The sequence below is a fragment of the Leptodactylus fuscus genome, chromosome 11 (assembly GCF_031893055.1).
Source record: "Leptodactylus fuscus isolate aLepFus1 chromosome 11, aLepFus1.hap2, whole genome shotgun sequence".
Classification (NCBI taxonomy): Eukaryota; Metazoa; Chordata; class Amphibia; order Anura; family Leptodactylidae; genus Leptodactylus; species Leptodactylus fuscus.
This window is the reverse complement of record NC_134275.1, coordinates 48809023-48833744: the sequence shown is the minus strand read 5'-3', so window position 1 is coordinate 48833744 and position 24722 is coordinate 48809023. Positions and strand designations below refer to the sequence as shown.

The following is a 24722-nucleotide window of genomic DNA, read 5'->3' as shown; positions in this document are numbered from 1 at the left end:
CCAGAGCACGTGAGGGTCTGTTAAGTGTGTGAACACGACCTTACAGGTCTAGTCCTGCTCTCACAGCTGCACCTCCTGGATGGACTACAGGGGGCGCTCATATACTTTACCATCAAGGAGATCAAGCCTATTATCATTTATATCTTAGGCTTTATTCACATTGTGGTTCTAGGTCCAGTGTAGGAAGTGCAGAAAGCTGGACAGTATATAAAGGGGCACATTATATATAGCCAGACAGTATATAAAGGCCACAGATTATATAAAGGCGGACAGTATATAAAGGTCGCACATCATATAAAGCTGGACAGTATATAAAATGTATACATTATATAAAGCCGGATATTATATAAAGGCTGCACATTATATAGAACTTACATTATATAAAGACCGGACATTACACCGACCCCCTGATACATTATATAAATGTAGACATTATATAAAATGTGTACATCACATAAAGACGGACTTTATATAAAGGCGGACCCTGTATAAAATGTGTACATTATGTAACAGCCGGACATTATATAAAGGTGGACGCTGTATAAAACGTGCACATTATGTAACAGCGGGACATTATATAAAGGCGGACGCTGTATAAAACGTGCACATTATGTAACAGCGGGACATTATATAAAGGTGGACGCTGTATAAAACGTGCACATTATGTAACAGCGGGACATTATATAAAGGTGGACGCTGTATAAAACGTGCACATTATGTAACAGCGGGACATTATATAAAGGCGGACGCTGTATAAAACGTGCACATTATGTAACAGCCGGACATTATATAAAGGCGGACGCTGTACAAAACGTGCACATTATGTAACAGCCGGACATTATATAAAGGTGGACGCTGTATAAAACGTGCACATTATATAACAGCCGGACATTATAGATCTTCTCCCGAGGTCTTCAGACACATTCACGTCTGTGTTGCTCACTGGAGTGTTTCAGGAGCAGGACTTTCCCGCACAGCCCGGCTTGTACGCCCCCTGCAGGCAACACGTAGACATTCCCATCGCAGCTTCTCTTGGGGTCCAGGTGACTTAGCTGACTGTTACTGCGGCTCAGACCCCGACTCTCCCACAGCTGGTAGCGGTAGCTTTTGCCCTGTTTGGCGATGAAGTAGATTTCTTCTATGTGGCCTGTGTCAAGGGCAGAAGGACTGGGGGGCGGTAGGAACAGTCCCGGGGTGTCAGGATCAGGGTCAAAAGAGCCATTTTGCATTCCAAGAAGAACCCCTAAGAGTAAAGAATTGGGCATCAGACACGACCTTCCCTAAAACAAAGCGTCTGCCATGGAAGGAAATCATCTGGAGGGAACAAGATGGTTAAACTACCGAATCATCATCAATCCTACTACAGTATCTTAGGCCGCCTTTCTGTCTCCTGCGCCCTCGTCATAAGCCTGGCGGACTCCACTGACTATACTGGGGCCGATGATTAGAGTGTGCGCTGTGTGCGACAGGGGCTGAACACATAACCGTACCTGAAATCACTGCCCAGTGTGCCCGATGCCCTCGTCTCTGGCACGGCTCGTGATTGAAGTCCTCGTCGTATCTGTACAAGCTGTTAAATACTTATATGTGCAAATATTCCTGATAAAATTCACTATCACAAGCAAATTGAATGTAAATCTGCGCCGCAATCTCTGCAGCCGCCATTATAGTGACAGTTCTATTCTCTGCAGTGTTGCTGCCCCCTAGTGACCATATAGTGCTATATACTCCTATATACTCTGTTTACCTTTACCTCCATTCTCTGTAGTGTAACTATGGAAATAACTTGGATAAAGGATACGGGATAAGCACAGGGAGGCCGGCGGTCAGGTGACTCAGGATTCGCTCTTGGTTCGCTCCTTCCATTCCTCCGGTCAGTAGTTCACAGCAACAGCCAAAAACTTCCTCTGCCAGGCAGGACATGTTGTCAGCTAGGACAGAAAGAAGGATTTTATCCTCTACAGTCACATCCATCAATGCAGTAACCCGGGCCCTGCGTCAGACACTAAATTACTTAAAGGGACTGTCAAGGCCATAAATAAGTGATCGTGGAGGGGCGACAGCCGTCCCCTAGACATCCGCTGTATGGAGAGTCTGTCCTATACAAAATATAGGTTGGAGCTTTCTGCCCTGTACGGCGTATAGGACTGGGGCTCCACCTCACCAATCAGGTATTTATATCTTGAGAATAGGCCTTAATACAGCTTAAAGGGGTTGTCCTGTTACGGACACTTATTCTCTATCTACAGGACACCACGTCCCCCAATGATCAGGAGGACGGAGCGCCAGTGAGCATGCAACACTCCATTCATTGCTATGGGGCTGCGGGCGCGGCTGGAGATTACAGTCCAATGGAGCGCCATTCACAAGGAGGCCTTAGGGGGACTTTCGGACCCCCCGTCCTCCTGATCACTGGGGAAACCGGCGAACAGACACCGGTCCTATGGATAGGAGATAAGTGTCCATAATGGGACAACCCCTTTCATCAATTGATGGGTTAATCCCAAATCTGCAAATTACTGGCAAGATTATTATTATTTATTTGTATAGCACCATTAATTCCATGGTGCTTTACATTTGGGGGTTACATACAATACACAGAATATACAAGGAAGGACATCAGGACATCGCTTCTCTGTGGGAGTGATGGGACCAGTATAGGGCAGCGCAGCCAGGTAGGTCCTGTATGTTCTGGCCATAGAGGTCGGGGAACAAATATCTAATGACGGCAGCGATCGGCCAAGGTACAAATATCCCTTTATCATGTGACCACGTTCCCGCACCCCGGGCAGCGCTCACCTGAGAACATTTCTCCATGGATGGTGAATCCTCTTGAGGTCGCCACCTGTACAATGGAGTCAAGTGTCACCTCGTGTTTAATGCCCAGCATGCCCCCTGCCATCCATAGGGCAACAAGACCACACCTGCGAGGACATGATATGGTGATGTACATTAACAGAGCGGCTATTACAGAGTGTCGCATGCAGGGGGTGTAGCGGGGAGCGTCTCCTGGTTATCTGGGTGGGGAGAGTCCATAAATGTGCAGACCCATCTAGAGGAGCAGAGGTCCCGTGTCTGGGGTGCTATGGGCAGGGGGGCCATTTTATTTCTGCGTAAATGATATATGGATGACATCGCACATGCGCACCCATTCATTGACTTCAGTGAGACCTGCCCTGGGATCAGGGCCACATATAGGGGCCCATGGTAATACACAGTCATGTGAATGGAGCCATAGAAATGAACAGGTCAGTGAAAAACAGGGCTAACACGCTGAGAATGCTCATGGGCGTACATAAGGACTTATAGCCAGAGCGTGACCATGTCCAGCGGACACAGCTGCAGGGCTCCCGGCCATACGGACCCCATACTGTGCCAGTGGGACAAGACCAGGATAGAGAGCTTGGAAGTAGTGAGGATATTATAGAGGGTCACGGCTTCTCATGGTATAAGGATTGGGATTTAGTCCCATAAATCTGGACACCCCCTTAATAAACGTGACCCAATTTTCCTGCTACCATCTAAGTGTGACTTTCTTGCACTTACTGAGGACCCTCCTGTATAAGGGAAGGGATGTGCTGGTTATATAGGACCCACTTTAGATGTCCCCCGAATCTGAAATAGAAAAAGAGCGATAACACAAGTTAGGCTGAAGCTGAGCCCCATATATATCAGGCACCCATCACAGCCCCCTCCATGCGCTCCCCCCTGGTTAGGTCTCACTGTAGACCTACATCTTTTAGGGTCTATCAGGCCAGTATGTGTCAGGGCTATATGGGGTCATAAACAACCCGCAGGCCCTTATGGATCGGAGTCTTAGTGTTCCAAATACCCCACAGTACACATGGGAGCCAGTGGAGACGCTTGTAGTCAGAGGCAAGGCTTACTGCTGTATACCCCCGTATACCTCCAATAGAAGGCCCAACATAGACACGGCCTCAGAAGCAGCACTACGTTAACTCTTTGCAATCCCTCACACAATAAGCAGAGCTGTGATTAACACATTAGTTGCCCCTGCTCTCCTCATACAGTGGCACAATATGAGGGATGATTGGACAAATTTTCAGGCTCATGACATTTAGTGCATTTGCCTTTAAGACTGTCAGATAGAAACACCCCCATATACCCTATGGAAACGCCCAGGAAACAGCCCCTGTATACCCTATGGAAATGCCCAGGAAACAGCCCCTGTATACCCTATGGAAACGCCCAGGAAACACCCCCTGTATACCCTATGGAAACGCCCAGGAAACACCCCCTGTATACCCTATGGAAATGCCCAGGAAACAGCCCCTGTATACCCTATGGAAACGCCCAGGAAACACCCCCTGTATACCCTATGGAAACGCCCAGGAAACAGCCCCTGTATACCCTATGGAAATGCCCAGGAAACAGCCCCTGTATACCCTATGGAAACGCCCAGGAAACACCCCCATATACCCTATGGAAACGCCCAGGAAACAGCCCCTGTATACCCTATGGAAATGCCCAGGAAACAGCCCCTGTATACCCTATGGAAACGCCCAGGAAACACCCCCTGTATACCCTATGGAAACGCCCAGGAAACACACCCTGTATACCTTATGGAAACGCCCAGGAAACAGCCCCTGTATACACTATGGCGGTAAACCTGCACCCTCAGCCAGGCACTTTGCTGTATAGGGAGTTACTAAGTTAACTCTTTGGTATCATGTGTATGTGATCATTGACTCGGTATATCCTACAGGACACCCTAAATGTCTCACCGCTCCCGTTGCTTCCTGATCATCCTTTTTAACTCTTCGCATTCTCCCACTGAGGGGTCGCTGTTCTCTGCCACCTGCTTGTAGAACTTGCTTTTGACCTGAGATGTTGGAGGGGCACAGAGCACTGGTGGTGGTGGCAGCGGTGGAGGTGGCGGCAACAGCGGGGGAGGTGGTGGCAGCAGTGGAGGTGGCAGCACTGGCTGTCCAAGAGTGTTTGTAGATGCCCCTTCATCCTGCTTCGGCATGAGCACTATAAAGATATGAAGGACAGAATAAAGAGCTCACGTTAGGTCAGTTTGAGGCGCTCACCTACAGGCCAAACAACCCAATGCTGCCACGTACTATGGTCATGGTACAGATCTGTATGTTCATATGACATTGGGCAGACCCGTGTGACATGATGCCGTCGCCTGCTCTACTCTGTACACAGATCCGCGCACTCGCCACAAGTCATATGACATTAATGTCACAGCCCTAAAAATGTCACCGGACTCTTCTCTGCTCAGAATGAAGATGGATCTGCCAGAAATGGCCACTAAGACTCTTCCTGGACAGACCCCACTGACCGCTCCGGGCTATGTTAGGTGCGGCCGAACCGCTTGGGTCCCGGGTTTTGTTTTTTCTTTTGACGAATCTGTTGTTTTTTTTACTACACAGATTGTAAACGTGAGGAAACCAGACGTGGACGTGTATACCAGACAAAGCACAACTCTTTGAATGACTGCATGTATAGTCCTCGCCTAATAGGTCGGCCATGTCTGCTTTCTTCAAGAGTGGAGGGTGGGTGGGTGTTAGCAGGAGGACCCGGCTTTGCACGGGTATATTTCGTTTTTTGTTTGTGTAGTGGCCCCATAAGAATTGTCCAGTTTTGCACTGATATATTTTGCATATCGTTTGTGTGTGTGTCCATCAGCATCTCAATTCAGATATCAGTGAAAAACCTGCAATCAGTTGTTATGGAGACCTGGAGTAAAGCTGTGTGTATGTGACCAGTGTTGGATTGTACATGTGGAGTGACCATGTGCATGGCAGTTGAAATATGAAAGACTTGCAGGTTTGTTTTGGCAAATGGTGGGGGGTCAGGGTTTTGGGAAAGCTGTATCTCCGGTACAGTACATCCGAGTGAGTTGGGTTCTCGCCTTAAACCTTCCCGGACACCTAAAGTATCAGTGTGCCAAATTTGGTGAAAATTGATCCAGTCGTTTGGTCGCGTATAGGGAACAGACAGACAGAAAGAAATTCATTTTTATAAGAGATATATATATATATATATGTCCGAGAGAAGGGGTGTGTATATATATATATGTGTGTGTCTTTGTGGAAGGGGGTATATACATAGATGTCTGAGGGGAGGGGATATATATATGTCTGGGGAGAGGGGGGTGTATGTATATATATGTGTGTGTGTGTCTTTGTGGAAGGGGGTATATACACATATGTCTGGGGGAGTGGAGTACATCCTATCATAGTAATAATAATAGTAGTAGTAGTAATAGTGTAGTAGTAGTATTATAATTGTGACAGTTTGGATGTTTGTTCCTCAATCAGGCAAAAACAGCTGAACGGATTTGGATGGGATTTGTCCCATAGATAGTCTGTAACCTGGAGTAACACATCGGCTACTTTGTATCCCGGTAAATGACATGGCTTCACCACTGTTATGAATTTATGGTCACATACTATATTACACTGCTCCTGCAGCAGCTTATCTCAGGTCCTAGGTCTGTTACCTCTCTATGCAACACTCAGCTAACCCTCAGTCCATTGCGTACAAGCATCTGCATATTATCTGATCTGCTCCAGGCAGTGCTGACACACTGGATGGGAAAAACCCCTTTAATCCACATTGGCAGTTTGCTAATATTAAACATGTTGGGAAAAGGAAAATCTAATTTGTTGCAGTGAGAGCTATGAAGGAGCCAGAAGTCACAGAGTTCTCCTCAAGCAGAGCTGACGGGGATCATAGACGCCACCAACACACTCATTATATGGCGTCCCAGCGAGCTGCTGAGATGCCGCAACAATCACAGGCACAGCGGGAAGAATGAGTTCATCAGCAGGACAGCTTAAGAGCTGCCAAAACGCCGGAGCAGGCAAACCATCGACGGCAGCAATTTGCTAAATATAGGTGGATCATCGACGCCAACAACCTGCAGATGAAGCTGTGGGCAGAGGCTAGTATATATGTATATCTAGTGTGTGTGTGTGTATATATATATATATATATATATATATATATATATATATCTCCCTATATTATAAAAATGAATTTCTGTCTATCTGTGCTCTAATGCGAACCAAACGACTGGACCGATCTTCACCAAATTTGGCACAGAGATACTTCAGATATCCGGGAAGGTTTAAGACGAGACTCCAACTCGCTCGGACGTACCGTTGCTGAGATACAGCATTTCAAACACAGTGCCCCCCCCCCCCCCTTAGCCAATACAAACCTGCAAGACTTTCACTCATATTCCAACTGAAATACACACGGTCACTCCACATGCACAATACAACACTGATATCCAAACTGAGATACACGCATCAGAGGATTAGATACACAGATCAGCACACAGTATCACACACCAGAGGATTAGATACACGGGTCTGCACACAGTCCCACAAACCAGAGAATTAAATACGCACTTCTGCACACAGTTCCACACACTGAAGGATTTGATACACGCGTCTGCACACGGTTCCACATACCGAAGGATTAGATACAGGCGTCTACACACAGTTCCACACTCCAGAGGATTAGATACGCGCATCTGCACACATTTGTACACGCCATAGGATTAGATACATGCGTCTTCACACAGTTCCACACTCCAGAGGATTAGATACGCGCGTCTGCACACAGTTGTACACGCCATAGGATTAGATACACGCGTCTTCACACAGTACCACATGCAGTAGGATTAGATACGTGCGTCTACACACAGTTCCACACGCCGAAGGATTAGATACGCGCCTCTTCACACAATACCACACAGGGAAAGATTAGATACGTGTGTGTGCACACAGTACCACACTTTGGAGGATGAGATACATGCCTCTGCACACAGTACCACAAGCCAGAGAATTAGATACGCGTCTCAGCACACAGTATCACACGGGGGAGGATTAGATATGCTCATCTACACACAGTACCACATGCCATAGGATTATATACGCACGTCTGCACACAGTACCACATGCCGGGGATTGGATACATGCTTCTACACACAGTTCCACACACTGTAGGATTAGATACGCACCTCTTCACATAATACCACACAGGGGAGGATTAGATACACGTGTCTTCACACAGTTGTACACGCCATAGGATTAGATACATGCGTCTGCACACAGTACCACATGCCGTAGGATTAGATGCGCGCGTCTACACACAGTACTACATGGGGAGGATTAGATACACGCGTCTGCACACAGTACCACATGCCGTAGAATTAGATACGCGCGTCTACACACAGTTCCACACTCCAGAGGATTAGATATGCGCGTCTGCACACAGTTGTACACGCCATAGGATTAGATACACACGTCTGCACAGAGTACCACATGCCGTAGGATTAGATACACAGGTCTACACACAGTTCCACACTCCAGAGGATTAGATACACGCGTCTGCACACAGTACCACATGCAGTAGGATTAGATACGCGATTCTTCACACAGTACCACACAGGGGAGGATTAGATACGTGTGTGCACACAGTATCACACTTTGGAGGATTAGATACATGCCTCTGCACACAGTACCACAAGCCAGAGAATTAGATACGCGTCTCAGCACACAGTATCACACGGGGGAGGATTAGATACGCACCTCTTCACACAATACCACACAGGGGAGGATTAGATACAGGCCTCTGCATACAGTACCACATGCCAGAGAATTAGATACGCGTCTCAGCACACAGTTCCACATGGGTGAGGATTAGATACGCGCATCTGCACACAGTACCACACGCCAGAGTCATTAGATACGCGCGTCTGCACACAGTTTCACTTACTGGAGGATTAGATACGCGCCTCTTCACACAATATCACATGGGGAGGATTAGATATGTGCATCTGCACAAAGTACCACACCAGCAAGGATTAGACACTTGCATCTAAACACAGTACTACACGGGGAAGGATTAGATACAGCTTTACTCCAGGTATCCATAACAACTGATCACAGGTTTTTCACTGACATCCAAAATGAGATACACACAATCACATGACGCTTATGGACATACACACAAACCACATACAAAATACACCAGTGCAAAATTGGACAATTCTTATGGGGCCAGTACACAAACATAAAATGTAATATACCCGTGCGAAGCCGGGTCCTCCCTCTAGTATATATATATATATATATATATATATATATATATATATGTCCAGGAATGTGTTTTCCTCTCTTCCTATAGATAATCAGGTATGATACACATATATACTGTCCCTCCTGGCCGGTTCTGCACCCCATTTTGCTGCTCCTGTACTGAGGTGACTAGTTTGGGGTTTCTGGGGCAGCTCCTGTAATTTCTCCATTCCAGTCCCCTCAGTACATTGGAGTTGGTTCTCGCAGCTTCTCCCTCCAGCAGCTCCAATCCCCAGATCCCCCCTTCTCGTTACCTTCCATCTGCTTCCGGTCGCAGGCTCCTCCTCTTCCTGTACAGCATAGCTCCGCCCACACCGGAGGCTGCTCACATGGTCGTGACGTTACGGGGGCTTCTTCTATCCCACCAGCAGATCGCGGTCTCCACCTCTGCGGCCTGGTGTGCGGTCTTGGCGGCTCTTGTGTCCCCGGTCGGTTCCGGCTCTCTGCGGTGTCCAGGTGTGAGTGTTCCGGCGTCTTCTGTATACAGGTGAGGCCGCCATTGTGTCCTCAGTGCTGCCCCCCGGCCTGGTCAGGTACCGATGATGGGAGTTGTAGTCTCTGAGTCTCCTATAGCTGCTGCTGCGGCTTACACGGCCTCGGGCCCTAGTCACATGTTAGATTTCCTCTGCCTGGTTAGTGCGGCCGAGGCTTGGTGATGGGTAACCTAACCTCACTGCTGCCCCCCCCCCCCCTTATTAATAACACCCCCCTTGTATCAGCCCTTATAGCAATAATGTGTTTTAATAAATAAAGTGCCCCCCCCCCCCCCCCCCTAACGACCCCAAAGAATACCCACAAGTCGCCAATCTAGGTAACCGCGCAGCCTGGGGCATGACTATTAGGAGGGGTGGCAAATAATGGTCTGGGGCATGACAGAAAGCACGCAGACCAGCGCCCCCTCCTGGTGCGGCCCTGGCTCTGGTTTCCTGCGCTTGGGTGTGAGTGAATTATTTAGTGATCCGGCCCCTCTGACCCCCTCCCCCTCTGTCTGCGCCTCCTCCTATATTTGTAGTTTATAGCCTGCGGTCACTGCTGTGATTTTGGGATATTTTGTGGGGGTGCCCCGACCCCGTCTTCAGCTCCTCCTATATTTAATGTCTTTCCTGTCTGTTTCCTTTCAGGCTCTTGTGACATGGCGGTGCAGGAGATCAGGCCGAACAACACAATCTACATCAACAACCTGAATGAGAAGATCAAGAAGGATGGTGAGTGTGTGTGCTGGAGCACTACAGGTAGCAGCAGGCTCAGGACTGCCCATCCTATACTCTGCGGCCTCGCTGTAATCTGCTGTGAGCCCCTGCACTGGTGCACTACAGGTAGCAGGAGTCCCAGGACTAGACCCCTACCACACACACTACCCTGTGGCCTCGCTATAATCTGCTGTGAGCCCCTGCACTGGTGCACTACAGGTAGCAGGAGTCCCAGGACTAGACCCCTACCACACACACTACCCTGTGGCCTCGCTGTAATCTGCTGTGAGTGCCTGCACTGGTGCACTACAGGTAGCAGGAGTCCCAGGACTAGACCCCCACCACACACACTACCCTGTGGCCTCGCTATAATCTGCTGTGAGTGCCTGCACTGGTGCACTACAGGTAGCAGGAGTCCCAGGACTAGACCCCACCACACACACCACCCTGCGGCCTCGCTATAATCTGCTGTGAGCCCCTGCACTGGTGCACTACAGGTAGCAGGAGTCCCAGGACTAGACCCCCACCACACACACTACCCTGTGGCCTCGCTATAATCTGCTGTGAGCGCCTGCACTGGTGCACTACAGGTAGCAGGAGTCCCAGGACTAGACCCCCACCACACACACTACCCTGTGGCCTCGCTATAATCTGCTGTGAGCCCCTGCACTGGTGCACTATAGGTAGCAGGAGTCCCAGGACTAGACCCCCACCACACACACTACCCTGTGGCCTCGCTATAATCTGCTGTGAGTGCCTGCACTGGTGCACTACAGGTAGCAGGAGTCCCAGGACTAGACCCCCACCACACACACTACCCTGTGGCCTCGCTATAATCTGCTGTGAGCCCCTGCACTGGTGCACTATAGGTAGCAGGAGTCCCAGGACTAGACCCCCACCACACACACTACCCTGTGGCCTCGCTGTAATCTGCTGTGAGTGCCTGCACTGGTGCACTACAGGTAGCAGGAGTCCCAGGACTAGACCCCCACCACACACACTACCCTGTGGCCTCGCTATAATCTGCTGTGAGTGCCTGCACTGGTGCACTACAGGTAGCAGGAGTCCCAGGACTAGACCCCCACCACACACACTACCCTGTGGCCTCGCTGTAATCTGCTGTGAGTGCCTGCACTGGTGCACTACAGGTAGCAGGAGTCCCAGGACTAGACCCCCACCACACACACTACCCTGTGGCCTCGCTATAATCTGCTGTGAGTGCCTGCACTAGTGCACTACAGGTAGCAGGAGCTAGAGGCTAAAGACTAGACACCCCCCACCTTGCAGCCTTGCTTCTCCTCTATATTCTGCTGTGAGCACTTGCGCTGGTTCACTACATGTAGAGGAATCACCAGATTCAGTCTTGGGCCTTCCTTCATCCATATTGCGAGCACATGCACACTTGTCTGAGTATGCGTGTCTATGCTCAGCCTTGGGTTATAGGCGCCGTGTGCTGCTGGATCTGGTCTTGCCATTACAAGCTTTGCTCTCTATTACTGCTCATACTGACACAATTTTTTTTCCTTTACTTTTAGAGCTGAAGAAATCTCTGTACGCCATCTTCTCCCAGTTTGGGCAGATCCTTGACATCTTGGTGTCGCGCAGTCTGAAGATGAGAGGACAGGCATTTGTCATCTTCAAGGAGGTCAGCAGTGCAACAAATGCCCTGAGGTCGATGCAAGGATTCCCCTTCTATGATAAGCCGATGGTTGGTATTACAATTATTAAAGTGACCGCTATTGGTGACCTATAGTTGGATGTCTGACCTATGACCTCTGTCCGCTATACGGGGGAGCAGGCGGCTTATTCTGCGTAGTGACTGCGCTGAGTTATTGCAGTTCAGCTCCTGTACAAGGTAATGGCAGCCGAACTGCAGAGATTGTCACAGCTGCTAAACAACATAAATCTGTCATCAATATTTATTGTCCGCCTAGAAAATCCCTTTAATTATCAATGTCCTCGCTCTTGGCCATAGGCCGGGTCTGTCTCTGATCTGAGGGTCTAGTAATTCTGTTCTTCCATTCAGAGAATACAATATGCAAAAACGGACTCTGACATCATAGCCAAGATGAAGGGCACCTTTGTAGAGAGAGACCGAAAGAGGCAGGAGAAGAGGAAGGTCAAAGGGCAAGACGCTGCCGCTGCCAAGAAGGTTGTTCCAGGAGCTCCTGTGGTGCCCGGCTTACCAGGGCAGATACCAGTGAGTTATCTTACAGGTTTCTATGGTTGTCGCTGCTTTGCCCTGGATTGTCTTATAAATGTTCCTTTGTCTTTAGGGATTGCAGAGCATGCCAGGAATGACCCAGGCACCTCGTATGATGCATATGGCTGGGCAGTCTCCATATATGCACCATCCAGGCATGATGCCACCACCAGGAATTGCACCAGGACAGATACCCCCTGGTGGCATGCCTCATGGACAGATGATGCCAGGACAGCTGGCGCCTATGCAGCCGGTAAGTAGCCCAAGACTTGCTTGTAGGTCACTGATCCTTCTGCATGAGCTGGAGAAGACTGATGTGAGCGCGATCTGCTCTAAGTAACAACAGATTGAAGGCCAAAGTCTTAAAGTCAGTGTGTAAGCTAGCTTAGAGAAATACACACAGCTATTGTGTATATAGTGTGTTCTGCTTACACAGCTAAATATAGTAGTGTGTGTGTGTGTGTGTATATATGTATAATATAGGAGTGTGTTCTGCTTTTATGGGGGGGGGGGGAGTTTAAGTACAGCCTGAAGACAAAGAACAGGTTGGACTAGAATAATTAGCATGATGTGATTGGTTGTAAAATAGTTCTGGCACAAAGACTATTGGATAAGAAACAGGAGAGGTCGTATCTCATTAAGGCCGAGGGGGGGGATGGGGATGAGCTCTCTAAACAAAGAGGAGGATAAAATGACCTCAGGCATAAGCCCTGGAATCCAAAATGGAGGATACACAGGCTGACCTCCCCCACAGGACTGGTGACATGGAATTGATCCTTGTGACGGGTGAATCTAGAGCTGATATTTTCAGATTTTGATGTTATAAAATAGAGAGTATTTCCATTATAGGATAGTTTGGGCGCAGCACTGGACCCCTCCCTCCCAGTGACGGTGCTTTTTGACTCTTCAGCTTGGCTCCTGGTCGGCCACTGCTTAGTATTTGCCACTTCTCCCCATTTAAGCCAAGAGCATTAGATCTGCCCCTAGCGTGAGGGGCCGCAGTGACCTGTAAGTAATGGAAGGATCCGCCATCACATAGTGGGATAGGAAAACCCTTCTGAGACTGAACAGAGGGCCATGCTGTGCACTACATGTGAGACTGCAGAGGGGAGCTGGGGTCTTAGACTCCAGCTTCCCTTTGTCTGTTCTCCCAGATCCTCTCTTGTTTTGTGACGTTCTGTGATGGAGACGACCATTTACTTTCTATCTTCTTCCTCAGATCTCTGAAAATCCTCCGAATCACATTCTGTTCCTGACCAACCTCCCAGAAGAAACCAATGAGCTGATGCTATCCATGCTGTTCAACCAGTGAGTATCGATCACCCTAGAGTAGTGTTAGAGGTGTCAGATGCCTTACATCTCCCAGTACCACATGCACACCCAGCTGGTCTGAGCAGTTCATGTGGACTGGACAGGGGGGGGGGTTAAGCACTGCCCAGTACTTCTGATGGCAGCTTATCATCCTGAACACAAAAAGATTGGGTAATTGATAGTGGACTGCCTGATCCTTATCTCACCTGATACGTCCCCATATACACATCTAGGCCCAGCAAAATAGAGAAGGGGGGGTTTGACCAACTGTGTTCCACTGTGTACAGCCAGCTTAAAGGGCTTGTCCAAGATGTGTGTTTTGGATACTGTTGACCTTCTCACAGGATGGGTCTGACACAAAGCCACTGCATTGATCAGATAGCGATGACCTAGGCTATGAAGGTCGCCAGTATCCAACACAAGATAATGAAACCCTTAATAATGAAACCCTTAAAAATGCATTGGATGAGGTGGCTCCCCCCTCCACTCGTAAAGTCCCACGTAGGAGGCAGCAGCCCTGGCACACGCCACAGACACGATTTCTTCAGCGGTGCTCTAGGTGTGCTGAACGTCTCTGGAGAAAATCTCGCTCACCTGCAGATTTCCTCCACTTCAAATTTATGCTTAAAACATATAGTTCTGCCCTTTACCTCACTACGCAAGACTTTCACCGCCCTCATCTCTTCTCTCTCCAGCAACCCTAAAAGGCTTTTTGAAACCTTTCACTCCTTACTCACACCCAAGGTGCAGACGCCATTCACAGACCTTAGTGCCGATGACCTGGCCACGTATTTCAATGATAAAATTGATAAGATCCGTCAGGAAATTACTGCCCAAGCCCCAGGTGGCATTGATCCCACCACCTACCATAGTACGGACCCCCTCACCAACCACACTACAGACTGTCCCTTCTCATCTTTTGAACCTGTTACAGAAGAGGAAGTCTCCCAACTACTTTCTTCATCTCGCCCTACAACCTGCAGCAGTGACCCCTTCCCCTGACACCTTCTCCAATCTCTGTCGCCTGCTGTCACGACTTACCTTACTAAAATATTTAACCTCTCTCTCTCTTCTGGAATCTTCCCATCCTCCTTCAAGCATGCTGTTATAACTCCGCTATTGAAAAAACCCTCCCTGGACCCATCCTGTGCTGCTAACTATCGACCTGTCTCTAACCTCCCCTTCATCTCTAAACTCTTGGAACGCCTGGTCTATTCTCGTCTAATCCGCTATCTCTCTGCTAACTCTCTGCTTGACCCCTTACAATCTGGTTTCCGCGCTCTGCACTCTACTGAAACGGCTCTCACAAAAGTCTCCAATGATCTCCTAATGGCTAAATCCAATGGCGACTTCTCTCTTCTTATTTTTCTGGACCTCTCTGCAGCTTTTGACACTGTTGACCATCATCTCCTCCTCACTATGCTCCGCTCAGTCGGCCTCAATGACACTGCGCTCTCCTGGTTCTCCTCTTATCTCTCAGACCGCACTTTCAGTGTATCATTTGCGGGCTCTGTTTCTTCCCCTCTTTCCCTTGCTGTTGGGGTTCCTCAGGGCTCGGTCCTAGGCCCCCTCCTCTTTTCTCTCTACACAGCCCCCATTGGACAAACCATTGCCAGATTTGGCTTCCGGCACCATCTTTATGCTGATGACACCCAATTATACACATCTTCCCCATCACCCCTGCACTCATACAGAACACCAGCAACTGTCTCTCTGCTGTCTCAAATATCATGTCCTCACTCTATCTGAAACTAAATCTCTCCAAGACTGAACTACTACTGTTTCCACCATCTAATAGATCTGTCTCTGATATATCCATTGCAGTCTCTGGCCTTACTATAACTCCTAGGCAGCAGGCCCGCTGCCTCTGGGTCATATTTGACGCAGACCTTTCCTTCACCCCTCATGTTGAATCACTCGCACGTTCATGCCACCTCCACCTCAAAAACATCTCCAGAATACGCCCTTTCCTTACCAGAGATACACTAAAGACACTTATTGTTTCTCTGATTCATTCTCGCCTTGACTACTGTAACGCCTTACTAATTGGTCTTCCCCTCACTAAACTCTCTCCTCTACAATCTATTCTGAATGCAGCGGCCAGGCTCATCTATCAGTCTAGACGCTACAGTGATGCCTCTGGTCTGTGCCAGTCGTTACATTGGCTGCCTATTCATTATAGAATAAAATATAAAGTTATCACCCTCATCCACAAGGGTCTCCATAATGCTGCACCTCCCTGCATTTCCTCCCTCATCTCTGTCTACCGCCCAACCCGTGCTCTCCGCTCACTCAATGTCCTAACACTTACATCCTCTATTATCAGAACCTCCCACGCTCGTATACAAGACTTCTCCCGAGCTGCACCACTTCTCTGGAATGCTCTACCCCGGACAATCAGATTAACTCCCAATTTCCACAGCTTCAAACGCAAACTAAAGACGCATCTTTTCAGACAAGCCTATCACAATGTCTAACGTAAACCCTTAACCCTCCTCTGTCCTCGCTCCCACATTACCCCACATGATATGATGCCATCTCAGGATAACTTTATCTGTCCAAGCTCCATACACATGTTACAGGACACGACTGGTGACGGCTCATAAAGTTTTATGTTTGTGTAATGACAGTCCCCTCTATTACAAAAGTGTCTGACCTCTGCATAAGCAATGCCGCCCCTGCTACCTCTTGTGTCACCCCCTCTACCTCATAGATTGTAAGCTCTTGCGAGCAGGGCCCTCAGTCCCATTGTGTGAAATGACTTTCTTTGTAATGTATCTGTCTGTATTTGAACCCTACAAATTGTACAGCGCTGCGGAATATGTTGGCGCTATAGAAATAAAATTTATTATTATTATTACAAGATCTTGGCCACTCCCTTTAAGACTGTCAGGACTAGTAAATGGAGACCTCTGTGTCTTCTGCCGTTGATTACTAACCTGTAATTGTCTCCTCGCAGGTTCCCTGGCTTCAAGGAGGTCCGTCTAGTCCCCGGACGTCACGATATAGCATTTGTGGAATTTGACAATGAAGTCCAGGCTGGGGCAGCCCGAGAGTCTCTACAAGGCTTCAAGATCACCCAGAGCAACTCCATGAAGATCTCATTTGCTAAGAAATAATGGGTGCACTGGGTGCGGGGGAATCTCCAGCTCCGGCCTGCTCTGGTCACAGCACTGACTTGCAGTCGGGCAGGAGTAGATCCCGGTCGGACTCTTTTTGTATATTTCTCGCCATTGTTCAGTGCTCAGTCTCATCCAGCCTCTTATGTTGGTGAGTATGGCATGGTTTCTTTTATTATAGTTCTTCAGTTGGAGCATTGCACCCAGAGTCTGACTCCCAGACATTGTACCTGGAGCTTGACAATAAAATGTTTTTTTACGAGTCATCTGTTCTGCATTGATGAGTCTTGGAATAAATAGGGTTAAACCTAAAGCTGGGTGATCATGACGCAAGCATTAACCCTTGTGCATCTACTGCCATATGATATTTACTGTACACAAAGCGCAAACCTGAGGCCATCCATGATAAGAAGATCAATGTAATCTTATTGCTGAGGATCAATACCCGGAGAGTCCTGTCTATAGGTGTCACCTGGCAGTTAGGGTTGAGCGATCTTTTTAGGTGGGATCGAGATCGGTGATTATTTCCCACAATGCTTTGCTACTGGCCAAGCATTGTGGGAAAAGCTAACAGAAGATTGGGGTCTAAAGCGCAACTTCATAAGCGAACACGCACATGAATGATGCCACCTGCTGGTGGGGGCTATACTTGTCCTGGATGATTCATTAATAGCTGTATGACTGTGGCCCCATCACCTGTCACAATAATGCAGATAAAGGTAAGTTGTCCTTGTAGCCAGGTGGATATTCAGCTGCTGAAGGTCTGAAGTGAAGGTACTCAGTATATACATATAGGACTTACCTCTACCCCCTCCAAGCTCTTCTCTCCCCCCTGCATGGTGCCAAGTGCTGGAGATACAGGAGGCCAACAAGAGATTCTCCCTGTCTAGTAATGACAGTGGTTGTAAAGAGACAGACCTGACACTGATGGTGAGCGCAGTGACACTACTCCTGTGCAGGCAGCGTGGACGGTGATGATACTGCTGCTGCCCTATGTCATATGCAGTATGAAGCTAGGACTGGGGTCTGCCGCTGAGGACCATCACTCTATCAAAACTACCTATGATGACCGGCACTTGGCCCTCTACACGAACCAAAAACAGCCGCCCTACCACCCCGTATACGAGCTCAGGTCAGATGTGACCCATAAGATCTAGGACTACACAAGCCGCTCATTGATGGGGCAGCACACTGGGGGCTTTGTGTACTCATAGGGCTGTGTGGAGGCGGCCAGTCACAGAGCGCTGTCTGTATCTCCATTATATACACGTACTAGAGGCGGGAGCGAAGGAAAGGTATATACTGCCTTCACCTAAGCTCACTGAACCGCTCCATACATGATGGTAACGGGTCAGCATTACATAAGCCCAACGGCTGGGGATATTGTGCTGCAAAATAGAACCTTTATACCCTATAATCAAAGAAGCTGCAGCGAGAGGGGAGTATATAAGGGGAGGGGGAATATATAAGAGGAGGGGAGTATATAAGAGGTATATATCTGCTTCTTCTTGCACATTCCTGTTGTATCCTCTCTCAGCTTTGGCTCTTGGTAGAGGGTATTAGGAAGGCTCGGGCTCCTTTAAAACACACACACACACTCTCTGTTCCTGTTATGCAGCAAATTAGGCAAAACTTGTAGACTTTCCTTGTTTTAGAAACTTCCCTGGTCGTCACTTCTGGGAATAAATCTGCAGGAGCCGTGGCAAGATGGGTTTATATAAGAAGTGATGTCACAGGACGAGCACAATCCATCACAACAGTAACGCAACGTCTTGTGTAGTTGGAGGCCGAGTCACTGGGACAATTTCACATTGATCTTCTTAAGAGACCGGATGCTTTTTGGCAGCATCAGCTTGAAACATGCAAAGTAATGGAGACAATCTGTGAAATACAGCAAAGTCAGCAGGAGATGACGGCGGAAGAGAGAGCGAGCGTGACGGAGCAGACAGATGAGCTTATTGTTCTCCACAAGAAAGACAAATTGTCATAGCTTAAAGGGGTGGTGTGGAATTGGTAAAGAATGGCTGCTTTGACCTAGAAACAGTGCCACTCGTGTCCTAGGGCTGGGTCTGGTATTGCAGTTTCGCCGGACTCAAGAGTTCCAATCAAAGGTGGACATAGCCACGCCCCCTTGTCTGATCCAGTCTGGCACCGCCCACTTGACATTGGTCTAGTTATCATATTCGGCACCAGAAATAACTGCACTCATTTCTCAGGTGAGAAGTCCCTTTAAGAGGCCGAAGTCTTGGGATTCTAGCACATTCCTGTTAGGGAATGAATGACGTCTGGCGTAAACAATGCTCCCCCTGCATCGTCTGAACGTTCCCTTACTGTACGAGAACATCTGTGCCTGGTAAACAAGCATAACATGTTAGTAATATACGGCCTAGACTGTATATAGTGAAGTTTTCTCGGGGGGGGGGGGGGGGGGGTGGTTAGTGGTCCAGTATATAATGTATGTATGCGTCTATATCTATAATACAATCAGTCCCGGGTCACACTGACATATTCATAGGCAGCCAATAGCAGTTTGTTATTCCGCCCCCTCCCCCGTCTTCTCGCAGTCAGAAATAAGAGGTGGGCAGGTGACGTGAAGCAGGTTATGGATGTGCGGCCAATAGTCCTGCGAGGCCGCTCAGTGTCTGGAGCAAGCTGAGTCGCGCAGTCATGGATCGCTCACTGCTCGGGATTGTCTTCTGCCTGGTGCTTGGGCTGGTTGGTGGAAACCGGAAGATGCCGAAACTGGCAGACAGGAAGCTCTGCGCCGATGAGGAATGTAGTCGTAAGTACTGCGATGATGAGGGTTGTAGTGCGACATCGGGGGTTGTTTATGACATTGCCAAAAAGTGAAAATCTCGGAGGGCGAATATTTCTGTTCATGTGTTCGCCACAACCGAGAATTTCTAACAAACAAGTAATTATTGGGATTTGCTGAAAATCCAAGAAGTTCAGGAAAAACTACTCAAGGCCGAGGCTCCGCGTTGTGGAAATGCAGCTCCTGGATTCAACTCGAAACCTGCTACAAAAAAAGCTGCATATCCGCAACGTGGAGCTGAGATTGCATGAAAAGTTGTAATCTGTGCAGGGAGTTGCTGGGCCGTCTGTCCTAGGACTGTATAATCCTCCAGACATGATGTCCTGTCAGTATAATGATAATCACATTATGGCTGCAGCACATGTTACATTTGTCTCTGAGACTGCACATGTACAATATGGAGCAGTCTGCATCTACCTCTATCCATTACTGATAATGTTCTGCCAGGAGTAACTGTACAATAGCAAGCAAATACCTGAGAAAAGGTCACGTGACCATTATATAGAAGATCACCTGGCTGTAAATACAGGGCAAACACAGGACAAAAAAACAAACTATGAGCTCAGTCACTAAAGCTGCTGCTGCCTGTGAGTAACATCCCATCTGTAACCTCACAAGTAGCCAGGAGTAGGTATAAGCACATAGAAGACTTTTCTTACTTTGTAAGCTTTGAGATTTGCAGAATCCTCAGACTTTTGCACACAGCAACAGTTTGCAGACATGTCTGTGCAGGCTGTCCAGAGAATCAGCCCCTCCCCTCTCCATTCACTGTGTGAAGACAGAAAAGCCCCTCCACTCATTGTCTTTCAGTCTTGTTTATCTAATGTATCTATGGACAGATCTTGGCTAGCAACAGGCGGTGAACTGCAAATTGGTTTCAAGGAAAACCCCATAGTGACAGAAACTTTAGATAGGTTTATCAGGCACAAAACAATCACATTCTCAATTAAAGAGAGTTACACTTAAGTCCAGAATCGCACGATCTATGAAGTATGACGAAGTGGTCTGAGTAGTCAGTGTTCATCCTGAGCAACCTGGTTCATGAACACAATGCTAAACTAATCCAATAAAGACTGGCACGGCTATAGGGACTCGGTATAACAATGGAGATGTATGTGCCATGGGGTTATCCAGTCAGTGGGATCTGACTCTCACTGGAGGTCCCGCTGTGCTCCAACATGGCCGTCACTCCTTCATAGTTTACCAGGCGATGTTCTGTACTGTTAGCGACATATCCAGTCTTATAACTAAGATCGGCAGCCAAGCACGTTACGAGTAGTATATAAGGTCTCGCACATTAGGATTAGTATATGAGGTCTTGGACATTTGGATTAGTATATAAGGTCTCGTATATGATTAGTATATGAGGTCTTGGACATTAGGATTAGTATATATCACTGGTATATTATATATATATATATATATATATATATATATATATATATATATATACACTCACCGGCCACTTTATTAGGTACACCTGTCCAACTGCTCGTTAACACTTAATTTCTAATCAGCCAATCACATGGCGGCAACTCAGTGCATTTAGGCATGTAGACATGGTCAAGACAATCTCCTGCAGTTCAAACCGAGCATCAGTATGGGGAAGAAAGGTGATTTGAGTGCCTTTGAACGTGGCATGGTTGTTGGTGCCAGAAGGGCTGGTCTGAGTATTTCAGAAACTGCTGATCTACTGGGATTTTCACGCACAACCATCTCTAGGGTTTACAGAGAATGGTCCAAAAAAGAAAAAACATCCAGTGAGCGGCAGTTCTGTGGGCGGAAATGCGTTGTTGATGCCAGAGGTCAAAGGAGAATGGCCAGACTGGTTCGAGCTGATAGAAAGGCAACAGTGACTCAAATAGCCACCCGTTACAACCAAGGTAGCCAGAAGAGCATCTCTGAACGCACAGTACGTCGAACTTTGAGGCAGATGGGCTACAGCAGCAGAAGACCACACCGGGTGCCACTCCTTTCAGCTAAGAACAGGAAACTGAGGCTACAATTTGCACAAGCTCATCGAAATTGGACAATTGAAGATTGGAAAAACGTTGTCTGGTCTGATGAGTCTCGATTTCTGCTGCGACATTCGGATGGTAGGGTCAGAATTTGGCGTCAACAACATGAAAGCATGGATCCATCCTGCCTTGTATCAACGGTTCAGGCTGGTGGTGGTGGTGTCATGGTGTGGGGAATATTTTCTTGGCACTCTTTGGGCCCCTTGGTACCAATTGAGCATCGTTGCAACGCCAAAGCCTACCTGAGTATTGTTGCTGACCATGTCCATCCCTTTATGACCACAATGTACCCAACATCTGATGGCTACTTTCAGCAGGATAATGCGCCATGTCATAAAGCTGGAATCATCTCAGACTGGTTTCTTGAACATGACAATGAGTTCACTGTACTCCAATGGCCTCCACAGTCACCAGATCTCAATCCAATAGAGCATCTTTGGGATGTGGTGGAACGGGAGATTCGCATCATGGATGTGCAGCCGACAAATCTGCGGCAACTGTGTGATGCCATCATGTCAATATGGACCAAAATCTCTGAGGAATGCTTCCAGCACCTTGTTGAATCTATGCCACGAAGAATTGAGGCAGTTCTGAAGGCAAAAGGGGGTCCAACCCGTTACTAGCATGGTGTACCTAATAAAGTGGCCGGTGAGTGTATATATAGTGCCGTCCCCCCTCAGGCTCAGCACTGGGTATAAGTGTAAATTTTTCCTTGGGATGTCCCTTTAAGTGATTGGTGTTGATCGCGCTATAAAATCAGAAGACACGTATGGAAGGTATATGTGGTTGTCATGAGCACTGAGATCACATAAATCTATATGGCCTCTCTCCTCCTTGCAGATCCTATCTCCATGGCGTTGGCGCTCTCGGACTACACCCCCCCTGACTGTCGCTTCATCCCCATCAGGCGCGGGCAGACTCTGTATATTTACTCCAAGTTAAAGGGGCGCGGGCGGCTGTTCTGGCTCGGAAGTGTAAGTGTAAAAGCAGTAATGTAAGGGTATAATGTACTATATATATGATGTGCTGTGCGCTGTCACTCCATAGGTGCAAGGAGATGAGTATGGCGAGTATACGGCAAAGCTGGGTTACTTTCCAAGTTCAATTGTCCAAGAAGAACATTATTTAATGCCTGGAAAAGTGGAGCTGAAAACAGATGTAAGTCTTACTGACGTGACTGTCACTTCTATCGCCTGCCCTGATAGGAAATGCCCTTTGGGTCTATAGTTGGGTATTAGCTTGAGCTTAGTCACCTCCAAGGGACCCAATGGAATATACGAGGGGAGCGTTGATCTATACCATATATACGAGTAGCGTAAAGGGGTTATCCAGTTTTGTTTCATTTGCAAGCTCACTACTCCTCCCTGTGAGCAGTTTGGCCAGCAAATGAAACATCGCAGCAGCATCATGTGACCTCAGATGTGGGAGGGATTTATTACCTGTGATGTCATTGCAGTGGAGAGGGGAGAGGCACATAGAGAGCAAGCAGATGAATCCTGGGAAATGTAGTCTGTCCACGTCTTTTGTTCTGGTTCATTGAAGGACCAAAAAACAGACAAATGGACGGCTAAAATAGCAGACACCAACAGAGCCCAAGGTCAGGATTGGGTGTCCATTGATTTTATCATCCACCGATTTCAGACGGGTCTCCACACTTAGAGTCAGACAGAAATGTGAACATAACCTTAGTTAGATTCAGGACCAGGTGGCTAAATTTAGGGAAGATCTAGTAAATACATAAAGGCTCTGCTGGTGTCCTGTTGTTGTTGGGGTGTACGAAGCATCGCCCCTAGGATTGCTAGGAGGGGACTTTAGGATTTGGCAAGGTCCTATCAGCTTTATCCAAGCATCCAATACAAACAATGGGGCTGTAATCTCCGCTCACCATAACTCATAGGGATGGCGGACTAAACCCAATGGGACATACAGCTTGTCAGGCCCGGGTCACATCTGCATTCGGCCATTCTGAGTGTAACCTGCACAGACCCCATTATAGTCTATGGGGGTCCGCGGATTTCCTTAGGTAACTGCTTTTTTATGTAGATTAGGTTTCCATTTGGGGGGTCCCTAAGTGGACTCCCCGAACAGAAACCCATGGAAAGATATGAAGCAGGCCTTAGAATGCTGCGGCCATTGATTCAGTTTCTGGGTTGGGCCCAATATCATCAGTGGACCCGAATAACATCGGCCCGACGCTACTTATTCTGTTTCTTCTCTTTCAGCAATGGGATTTCATGTGTCACTGACCCTCCGACCTCATGTGATTGTGGAGATCGGCGGCCTCATAATTCATCACTACCATATCAATGGAGAATAAGACGAGATCTGCTTCCTATTATACCTATAGCACAGCACTATATATATATATGATGTATACATGTACTAGTGATGTCATATTAAACGAATAATATAGCTTGTCTGTCCAGCCATAGGTTCGTCCACTGCCCAGTTATTCTATGGTCGGAGCTGTATGGACTATATAGTATGTGCCCTGCACAGACTACATGGGAGTTGCAGTTCTTCAAAGTTACAAATCTGACTACAGCTCTGACTCTGGTTGTCAGATCACAGGAGGTTGTCAGAAGACATCATCAGACCACAGCTCTGCAGACACGAGATGTGTGCACTGGAGATCGACAAAGCTCAGCCATCGGCCGTCTCTGGCGCTCCCATTAATGGGATTTTGGATGTGGCAAATGAGAAGAAAAACCCTTCTCAGGATCGGTGGGGTCTCCGGGTTCAGAGTCCCACCAGGTCCATTCCTATTATCAGTGACTTATTACCCTTCAGGTTATAGTGTTAGGCTCGGTCATTCACTCACTTAAGTCTAGGTCTACACGGGGACTTTGGCTGCAATTCCCAATGCGTGACAAATGATCACTATTTGGCCCCGCGACACCTTCGCAAGTGAAAAGGGTTCTGTTGTGACCCTAAGGGTACA

At 47.9% G+C, this 24722-nt stretch overlaps 3 protein-coding genes across 6 annotated transcripts; 2 read left to right on the top strand and 1 right to left on the bottom strand.

Annotated features, from left to right (window-relative positions):
• Window positions 1–148: 148 nt before the first annotated feature.
• ACTMAP (actin maturation protease) lies at window positions 149–9406 on the bottom strand. Of its 4 annotated transcripts, none has more exons than XM_075259936.1 (7): window positions 9380–9406; window positions 4746–4995; window positions 3547–3615; window positions 2800–2924; window positions 1802–1931; window positions 1491–1561; window positions 149–1243 (listed from the first exon to the last, which is right to left on the bottom strand). In XM_075259936.1, the coding sequence occupies exons 1-7, from the start codon at window positions 9384–9386 to the stop codon at window positions 915–917; spliced, it is 981 nt and encodes a 326-aa protein (XP_075116037.1). In that variant the 5' UTR covers window positions 9387–9406; the 3' UTR covers window positions 149–914. The 4 variants fall into 4 exon arrangements, with proteins under 4 accessions (XP_075116037.1, XP_075116039.1, XP_075116038.1 ...); XM_075259938.1 differs by lacking the exon at window positions 9380–9406 and adding an exon at window positions 9313–9334; XM_075259937.1 differs by lacking the exon at window positions 9380–9406 and adding an exon at window positions 9202–9257.
• A 21-nt stretch (window positions 9407–9427) lies between these two features.
• SNRPA (small nuclear ribonucleoprotein polypeptide A) lies at window positions 9428–17202 on the top strand. The gene is made up of 7 exons (XM_075259939.1): window positions 9428–9612; window positions 10247–10330; window positions 11851–12023; window positions 12342–12515; window positions 12592–12771; window positions 13738–13826; window positions 16789–17202. The coding sequence occupies exons 2-7, from the start codon at window positions 10258–10260 to the stop codon at window positions 16946–16948; spliced, it is 849 nt and encodes a 282-aa protein (XP_075116040.1). The 5' UTR covers window positions 9428–9612; window positions 10247–10257; the 3' UTR covers window positions 16949–17202.
• A 2381-nt stretch (window positions 17203–19583) lies between these two features.
• MIA (MIA SH3 domain containing) lies at window positions 19584–24203 on the top strand. Its single transcript, XM_075258978.1, has 4 exons — window positions 19584–19730; window positions 22622–22755; window positions 22829–22939; window positions 24004–24203. The coding sequence occupies exons 1-4, from the start codon at window positions 19616–19618 to the stop codon at window positions 24025–24027; spliced, it is 384 nt and encodes a 127-aa protein (XP_075115079.1). The 5' UTR covers window positions 19584–19615; the 3' UTR covers window positions 24028–24203.
• Window positions 24204–24722: the final 519 nt, after the last annotated feature.

What these genes read in the sequence shown, in the direction of transcription:
- ACTMAP (XM_075259935.1), bottom strand. Translation starts at nt 5,124, where the DNA reads ATGTCATATGAACATACAGATCTGTACCATGACCATA. An exon ending in CCATGGAGAAATGTTCTCAG is followed by an intron (nt 1,932 to 2,799) that starts GTGAGCGCTGCC and finishes TTTCTGTCCTAG; the next exon opens with CTGACAACATGTCCTGCCTG. An exon ending in ACACTGGGCAGTGATTTCAG is followed by an intron (nt 1,244 to 1,490) that starts GTACGGTTATGT and finishes CTTTACTCTTAG; the next exon opens with GGGTTCTTCTTGGAATGCAA.
- SNRPA (XM_075259939.1), top strand. Translation starts at nt 10,258, where the DNA reads ATGGCGGTGCAGGAGATCAGGCCGAACAACACAATCTACATCAACAAC. An exon ending in CCTTCTATGATAAGCCGATG is followed by an intron (nt 12,024 to 12,341) that starts GTTGGTATTACA and finishes TCTTCCATTCAG; the next exon opens with AGAATACAATATGCAAAAAC. An exon ending in CTATCCATGCTGTTCAACCA is followed by an intron (nt 13,827 to 16,788) that starts GTGAGTATCGAT and finishes GTCTCCTCGCAG; the next exon opens with GTTCCCTGGCTTCAAGGAGG.
- MIA (XM_075258978.1), top strand. Translation starts at nt 19,616, where the DNA reads ATGGATCGCTCACTGCTCGGGATTGTCTTCTGCCTGGTGCTTGGGCTG. An exon ending in CGCCGATGAGGAATGTAGTC is followed by an intron (nt 19,731 to 22,621) that starts GTAAGTACTGCG and finishes TCCTCCTTGCAG; the next exon opens with ATCCTATCTCCATGGCGTTG. An exon ending in AAGTGGAGCTGAAAACAGAT is followed by an intron (nt 22,940 to 24,003) that starts GTAAGTCTTACT and finishes CTTCTCTTTCAG; the next exon opens with CAATGGGATTTCATGTGTCA.